This window comes from Seriola dumerili, unplaced genomic scaffold (genome assembly GCF_002260705.1).
Source record: "Seriola dumerili isolate Sdu_G_001 unplaced genomic scaffold, Sdu_1.0 BDQW01000025.1, whole genome shotgun sequence".
Lineage (NCBI taxonomy): Eukaryota > Metazoa > Chordata > Actinopteri > Carangiformes > Carangidae > Seriola > Seriola dumerili.
Window position 1 is genome coordinate 19,862,054 of NW_019174280.1, and position 8,479 is coordinate 19,870,532.

Sequence of the window (8,479 nt, forward strand, 5' to 3'; positions counted from 1 at the left end):
TTCATTTTTCAAAAACATGTCTGTCTCATCTTTGTGCAGAATGCATGGGAAAAGAGAAAAAGCAGCTTTTTATACACTTTGCCACCACTGCTGACATGAGCCTAATAACCATTCAGTGCATTCAGAAAGTATTCAGTCCAGTTTTTATATCGCCCCATTATGACCACGTGAAAACAGAATTTTAGAAGTGTTTGCAAATTCATTAAAAAGAAAAAACTGAAATCTGAAACTGACAGTGAGTGCAGATTGATGAGGGACATTTATGAATTTAAATGATTTTAGCATTAGGCTGCAACATTACAACATGAGAAAAAGAGTGACTGCATACTTTCTGAAATGCATGAACACACTGTTTGTCAAACTGATGGATCTGCTAAATGGACATCTCCTACCAGGTTTCTCCTTCAGGCACTGTTGTTCTAGTGACGTTTGTTTTCCATGTTTTTAGACTTTATCAGATATCACAAGACTTGCAGCAGCTTTATCCCGAGGCAGCGGGGAAAGGTTTTGAAAACTTTGAGTCCTTAACGCAAAGCCCAGTGAGAGGGAAACTGCTCATAGTGCCGGATGACATCACACCAGGTAAGCTATTTCTTAAACAAATATGTCATAATCTATAAAAAGCTATTTCGGGGTTTGGGTATTTTTTGAAATTAGACTTTATTCCAGACTTTTCTAACAGGGTATCAGTTGGTAAATACAACTCTGCTGTTTGCCGTAGTACTGAGAAACTTGTAGCTGAAGTTGAGCTGTAGTTGACCTACCTGGATCATTTCAGCCTTCCGTTAAGGAGCTCTAAAAATGCCTCTAGATGTCATTTTTGGATCCACAATAACTGGTCTTTACTCCAGTATCCTCGCTTCTGTAGGTTGTGTATATTAAGTACATGTGTCCTCTGCCGCTCTGCTCTTTAACTTGTGACCCTTTGGACGGGGCGTGTCCATCAACCAGCTTTTGCATTTGACCAGCTGCAACAGGAAAACCCCTGTTACATATTGAAGCATCACTAATAACAATCTAATAATGTAATCTATAACAATAGTTGAGTCACAGGGGACAGTTTACTGCAGAATGACTGCTTTTCATTATGATTATTATGTAATATGCATGTTTTACTATGACATTTCTATAGTCTCATGAAAATAGATGATAGGATATGGGGAAACAAGAATTAATATATAGCCAAAGGTATGTAAAGATCATATTTTGTTTATAATTCACGTGCTATTGCTGATTATTTAGTTCCTGTTCAGCATGTGCATCATGTTGTGATCTTGGCTTGTGTGTCTGAGATATGCATAAACTTCATCTGGTTCATTATTGTGACGGATTGTGTCCATGTGTCACCTTCCCTTCTAAAAAAACAAATAAAAAAAAATGTGACATTAGATGTGAAGCAAATTTTGCAGCTCTGTCTGTGCGTGCACGACCTGCAGTTCGCTTTTTCCTCCACACGGTGGAGTAGTCCACCTGTGTCTGAGGCAAGAATCAAAAGAACAGACTTCTCCTTCATTCATATTTTTATAATTTAATACTGTTTCAGCACAGACGTTTAAAAAAACAAAGTTCTTTGTCATTCTCATTACATTCAAACTGTTGTACGTGAGTTGAATTGTAGATTAAAACCAGTTTTCCCAGGCGGTGAAAACCTTAGTTGTTTGCATAATATTTCTGTTGTATTGTGAGTTTATAGTGACCACCTCTCCTGTGACATGACCACGCTCCTGTCCTCCATAGCTTTTATTTTGCTGTGAAATCTGCATCCTTCATACCGTGTCTCTGTAGAGACTGTCTCTGTAGCTCTGTAGTCGAGTCTTGATCTGCACATTCACATGTCTCGCTTTAGCTGTCCCTCTGAAGCCGCTCTCTTTCTCTTTAAGCGTCTGTGGCCACACGGTGTAAACCGTGAGCCTCACCCTCCTGAGCTTTGAGCGCACCGCTGCTCTCCATCTTCCCTCTGCGGCTGAGGATGTGATGAGCCAGAAAAACCACCAGCACAATCAAAAAGACAGTACACAGTATTATCCCAACAAACGCTCCCACTGACACCCCCGAGGGCTGCCTTGTTGGTCCAGGTATGTATGATGATGTGGGGAAGTCTGGAGCGGTGGTCGAGTCCTGTGATCCATCTGTGTGATCCTCGTTTTTTACGCAATTGTATTGGTTAACTAACGTATATCCTGGAGAGCATGAGCACACATAGCTACCGAATGTGTTTGTACAGTGCTGATCACAAAAATTGGAGATGCACTCGTCAATTTCTATGCACACCGTGTGGTCCTCTCTTTCCTCTGCTACATAACCGTCAGGACAATAGCACTGGGACGCATCGTTCGGGTCGCACTCCGCAGCGCACTCCTCCCTCCCGCAGTGAAGTTTACACTTATTCGGCGACTTTGGATCCACTTTATATCCCTCAAAACACGAGCAGTTGTAGCTACCAGGAGTGTTGTGGCAGTCGTGCTCGCACGGAGCAGAGAAGCACTCGTTGTCGTCGACGCACAGGCTGTCGGACTTCACGTATCCATCCTCGCAGACGCACTGAAAGCCGCCGATGGTGTTTATGCACTTGAAGTTCTCCCCGGGACACTGCCGCTCGTCCTTGCAGTCATTGAAGTCCACGCACGACCTGCCGTCCTGAGCCAGCTTATATCCGTGGTCGCACACGCACGCGTAGGAGCCATCGCTCTTGTAACAGGCGTGATCGCAGCGCAGGGCGAGACACGGGTCGTTTGTGGCCTCTTCGCAGGTGACTTTATTTTCAGGGCTGACGATTTGACCCGGCGGACAGTAACAGGACGGGACTTCGTTTGGGTCCACTGCGCATTTGTGCTCGCACCCGCCTTCTTGTATCTCGCAGCTCCAGGGCGCCTTCAGCCACTTCTCGGAGAAGCAGACGTATTTAGTCTCAGATGGCATCCGGGTAGCGATGGTGCCCATGGGCAGAGTCAGCACATCCTCGACCTTAAACCCCATAGGGGTCATGTAGGTGACAGACTCGCCCTGTGGAACCTCTAGATTTTTGCATGGCTGAATTAAGTCGTACTCGCAGAGAAACCCGACCGCCTGTTCACCACATGGTTCCTGGGTCCATTTGAAGTCGCTCTCTTTGGAAACTGAGACGCACCGAGGAGAGGAGCAGCTGCTGTCAAAGCTTGGCGCCCAGTTGAAGAAGTCACTCTCGCTGTCTTCGGTCACCCACTGGAATCCTTTCAGCCCAGCAGCAGCTTCTGGACAGTCGGTCCCCAGATGCAAACCGATCCAGAACCGCCCCGTGAAGTTCCCCAGCAAAATACTCAGAATATCATGTGATACAGATGAGCGCACTGTCATTAAGTGGCCTCCTTGATCTTTACATTGATTCTGGGCTGTTGTGAAATCGCTGGGGTCTTGGATCATCCCGAAACACTGGTTCCCGATGCAGTATCCGTTATTCGCCCCTGCCCCGCCGGTTCTTCCCATCATGGAAACCAGCATGACAACAAGCAGTCCCGTTACATCACTCATGTTTGCGCCTCGGTTGTGTCCGTTCAAGTTCTTGCGAGTTCCAGCAGTCTATAGGCTTGTTTGTTTGAGAAACTGTTTAGCTCGTATTTATAAGCCCCTAACTCCATGCTACTGTGCCGGCGGAGGAAGGAAGTCGCTCTTAATCAGCCCGCTGCGCCACTCACTGCTCTCCACAAACTTTCTCCTTGAGCACAGACCATATCCCCAATTACGCACGACTTTTACGCACATACGCACCGAAGACGCACTCACGCAAGGGGGAATCACCCAACGCCCCCTTTTTCCAGTAGCCCCTCCCAACTCCACTCTGCACAACATGTAAGTCCATGAGCGAGTCTCTTAGTCTCGTGGTCAGTTTCTTTAGATCCGGTGACATAAATAAACGTTTCTTGCACGTTTTCACTCGTTTTACACATTTTCTGATCACGAACGCAACTTTATCTCAACTCAGGGCAGGGTAAGGAAAATTAACATCTTAATGAAAACAAAATACAGCAAGGGTGTCTTTGTAAAGATGCATGTTTTCCTTTACACTGACTCCACTCCCTTGTTGTGTTGCATATGATCAGCAGCCATGTATGTGCCATGATAGAAAGAAGGAAGGACAGTGTAAAGCAGGGGAAAGAAACAGGTGTGAAGTTTCCTCATTTCTATATTAACCAGTGTTTGTTCAGTTCTCACACCTCCTATTTTATAAACTCACTGTGGCTCTGACACTTCAAATCTTAGTCCCCCCATAGCCTCTATAATGTTGGTTATGATGCTTATTCCAATGTTGCTCTCATTACAGATTGCTGTGAACAGACTCGGCTAAATGCTTGCTGTGGTAAATGTAAATATAAAGGATCTGATTGTGGGTCTCACATTAACTCTGCAGTTTGAGTGAAAGGTTAACAGAAGCCACGGGGACAGGAAAAAAGAAACCAGCCCGACCAAACCAAATAAATGAAACAATAAATTCATAAATAAATATGCCTCTTCCAAAAACAAACAAACAAACAAACAAACACACAAAAACAACCTGGAGAACAATTATATCAGAATAAAACCTTAAGCTGCATTTATTCTTTTTCTTTTACAGCATCGTTCAATAGTGAAATATTCAACAGCAAAAAAACAAAACAATAATAAGTCTGTGAAACAGACATTCAGTGGCTGGGTATATCAGAAGGAGGTGCACTTGTGTTTTCATAACAGGCTCCATTATATAAGAAGACGTTAGCAGCACAGTTTACATTCAGGTGTAGCTGACCTCGCTGGATCAGTCTGTTTTACACTAATGTTAATAAAATACATCAGCAATGTACAGCCAGTGTAGCAGCTCAGCATTATCAGTGAAAGTTTTGCTCTTCTGATGCATATAGACAAACTAAAGTGTAACTATCAGGATTTAAATGATCTGTGTTGTACTTATATCTGTAATACATAGATTATGTGGTTTTTTTTTATGGCTGTAAAATTAATTATTTTCACAAATGATGCCATAAAGAGTAGGAGTGTTTTTTATAGCTATATAGCTGTAGATATTTTTATTTACTGTATTTTTCGGATTCTCTGTATTAAATATGAGCCGTCAGTCGGTCAGCATCCTTGGCCTTCAGATGATTCTCAGTTTGTTTTGATCACGGTTATTTTAAAGAAGAGAGAGTCAGAATGAGGATGAACTTGTTGGGTAAAAATGGTCCAGAGTTGTTGCTGTTTCACAAACCGTTCCTATAGCAACCAGTGCATCCCAAAGCAATCAGTGGTCTGCCTTAAAACTACATATCTCAAATGTCCAACTTCAAGAAAGACAGGAATATTTTTATGAGCGAAACATCAGTCACAGCGAGTCACTGTGACGTAATCCAGAAAAAAACACACAAATAATGTGCCTTTAACTAAAGAGAATTTCTTATGGCTGTTTTTTATCAGTGCTAAGAGCTTAGACTGAGACTTTATCAAAAGATAAAAAAAGTAGTTAACACATAAAGTAATAATAACATGGCATGTAACATTATGATGTGCAAAAATAAAAATGTCAAGCAAAGACAAAGGCACATTTTCCTATTGAAGTTAAGGAGCTAAACTACAGTGTGTCTCCAGTGAAATGACACATCAAACTAGTTCTTTTATAAGATAATCTGGTCAATCATTAACAAAAAAAATATGGTTTATATTGCTGGATTTGTGACATTTGTAAGGAATCTGCACTATAATTAGAAAAAATGACCATACTGACTTTTTAGTACCGTTACTATTAGACATTTTTCTGTGTAACAGCATCTTATTTGTCATATATGACTCCAAATAATTAGCCTGATTGGAAAGAAAATCCCAAAATTTTCCATCTTGGCATTAAAAAGCTGAAGCTCCAGCTCCAGGGAATGATCATTATAAGGCACATAAACCCAAATTCCATATAAAAAATATAAAAAAAACATTCAGAAAACATTCAGCTGTTTTTCTTTAAAGTCTTCATTCAATTGTCTTCATTTATCGCAGCTTTAAGAAGTGACACTATGGAGAACTCAGTGGAAAAGTCCCATAGATCGGATGACTCTGTAGCTATAGTGCATGAGACATGGGAGGGTGCTCAAAGGTCTTCAGCGGTGCCATTACTGTCTCTGCAGGTCGTTTTTAAACTGTTTGTCGAAGGAGAACCTCTTGTAAGTCTCTGTGGTCACCTGCTGCAGGTAGAAAATATCTAGATCTGGGTGTTGGAAGGAGGGGAGCTTAAATTTGCCGCAACGTTTCGCCACGTATCGGACCGAGCAAAACAGCAGCACTGCACACAGCAACATGAACACGGTGATGCCCAAGACGCTGCCGGTCTTGATGTAAGGGGGCACTGCTGCTGGAGACGCGCCGGCTGGTGTCGGCTGTGGAGTAGAAGAGCCTGATCCGTCATCTGTTTCAATCGGCACACAGGTGTGGCCCTTTAACAGCTCGTACCCCTCATCGCACGAACATCTGTAACCACCGAATAAGTTTTCACAGTTGTGATCACACTCCCTCTCATTCTCACATTCATTTATGTCGGTGCAAAAGGTTATGTTGTTCTTGACGTCTGTGATGTAGCCTTCAGGGCAGCGGCACTGCACCATCTCCTTCCCTTCATCTCTTGTGACGACGCAGTCAGCTGGACAGTCTCTCTCTGTGCAGTGTTGTTCACACAGGGTGGCATTCTTGGGTGACACCCTGAACCCCTCGTGGCATTCACACCTGTAAATCCAATCGTGCTTAATACATTTCATGTGCTCACACTTGTCACAGATTGAAACGTCCACACACATTCCGTCCTCCTCAAGGAATCCATCTCGGCACTTGCACTTAAAACTTCCCTGGGTGTTCTCACACTCCTCACCCACACCTGTGCACGGGTCCTCCTCCTTGCACTCATTCACGTCCAGACAGCTCTTGCTGTCCTTCGCCAGCCTGTAGCCTTTCTCACACTTGCAGACGAAAGAGTCGCTCTCCTGCTCGCAGCCTTGTTCGCAGTCGGCGCACGGGTCTTTGGTGCAGGTGAAGTTGTTGTGATGGAGAGATTGTCTTGCGGGACACATGCAGGTTTTTGTTAAAGAACTGCACGTGTATTCACAGCCGCCCTCCATCACTTCACAGTTCCAGGGAGCTGGCATCCACTTCCCCGAGAAACACACATGCCTCGAGTCCGGATATTTGGCGCCGATCTTTTCCGCCACGGCGGTGGTTCCCGGTGGAAACGTCTCCGAATCTTCAACTTTGAAACCCCAGTGAGTGTGGTTGTAGCTCACCTGTGCGCCTCCGCTTGCCAGCAACGACCCGCAAGGTTCCTCGAATGAATACCGGCACAGGAATCCGTCCAGTTTCTCATCGCACGGCCTAAACGACATCATGAGGGGCCCCCCCGTCAGCACGAAGGAACAGATTCTGGGACCTGACGCAGCTTCTCCGGTCTTCACGCCTGTGCCGTTCAGCGATTCCATCCAGAAACTACCGCTGACTCCGCTGAGGAGACTCCTTAATGTCTCCTGTGGTTGTCCCAGGTCGACCGATGATAACTCTCCGCCCTCGTCTTTGCAGCGTTTCTGCGCACCTGGAAAGTCCATGGGCTCTCGAAAAAGCACCAAACACTGCGTCCCGGCGCAATGGCCGCTCCTAGAGAGGTCCGCTTCCTCCAGCCCGCACAGGAAAACCGCACAAAGAAGCAGAGCTCGTGTCGTAGGAGTCATGATAACGATGTTAGAAAAACCGACGGTGGTATAAAGTTCTGTGTTGGACGATCTGAAGCTAATGCAGTGACTGCAAGCTGCACTTAGTGCCCATTTATAACCCCCCCCCCAACTATGTGTGTGTGTTTTTTTTTCAGGAGAGGAAGGAAGTTCCGTCTTGGCCAACCTCACTAATTCACCAAAACACACACACACACGCTCACACGCAAGCGCACACACGCACACACGCGGGTGCAATAATAAGAGGAGGATGAACATAATCCCAGAACTCTCTCCCATGAGTGAATCTGCTCCTGTCGATCTACATGATAAAATAAAGGTTAATGCCTCATGAGAGAGAGAGAGAGAAAACTTTGCCAAAAATCCAACTCCCACAAAACAGATGCACATCCTTGAAACATGATTTATATATTCTTTATTTTTGAAACTTTATGAATTCACCAGTTCACATTTACAGTAACATTTCAGAGGTTAAGAAGAACACCCCTCTCCCTCCTTTACCTTTCACATCACCACCAGTAAGTCTTGATTACGTGAGCAAATTCCAAGTGAAAAGCAAATCCCCAGCTTCAAAAAAAATGTACGTGATTGAAATGTGATCTGAGAGAAGGCACTTCTTCCAGGAGAGTCACTGACTCATGGATTTGGAAGGTAGACAAACTTCCCTAAGGCACAATAACAAATACAGAGGTATGGACACAATTGTGTGACTTATGGTTGATCTAAATCAATCATCGTTCACACACCGTTCACTGTTTTCTCTCAAATTAGCAGAGGAG

General features: G+C 44.3%; 2 protein-coding genes across 2 annotated transcripts; both read right to left on the minus strand.

The window, feature by feature from the left end:
* Positions 1 to 1,508: 1,508 nt before the first annotated feature.
* On the minus strand, positions 1,509 to 3,698 carry LOC111238070 (thrombomodulin-like). The gene has a single exon (XM_022767473.1). The coding sequence runs from the start codon at positions 3,505 to 3,507 to the stop codon at positions 1,876 to 1,878; it is 1,632 nt and encodes a 543-aa protein (XP_022623194.1). The 5' UTR covers positions 3,508 to 3,698; the 3' UTR covers positions 1,509 to 1,875.
* Positions 3,699 to 4,539: 841 nt separating this feature from the next.
* Positions 4,540 to 7,789, minus strand: LOC111238082 (thrombomodulin-like). The gene has a single exon (XM_022767483.1). It carries the CDS (start codon positions 7,698 to 7,700, stop codon positions 6,105 to 6,107), a length of 1,596 nt encoding a protein of 531 aa, XP_022623204.1. The 5' UTR covers positions 7,701 to 7,789; the 3' UTR covers positions 4,540 to 6,104.
* Between the last annotated feature and the right edge of the window lie 690 nt (positions 7,790 to 8,479).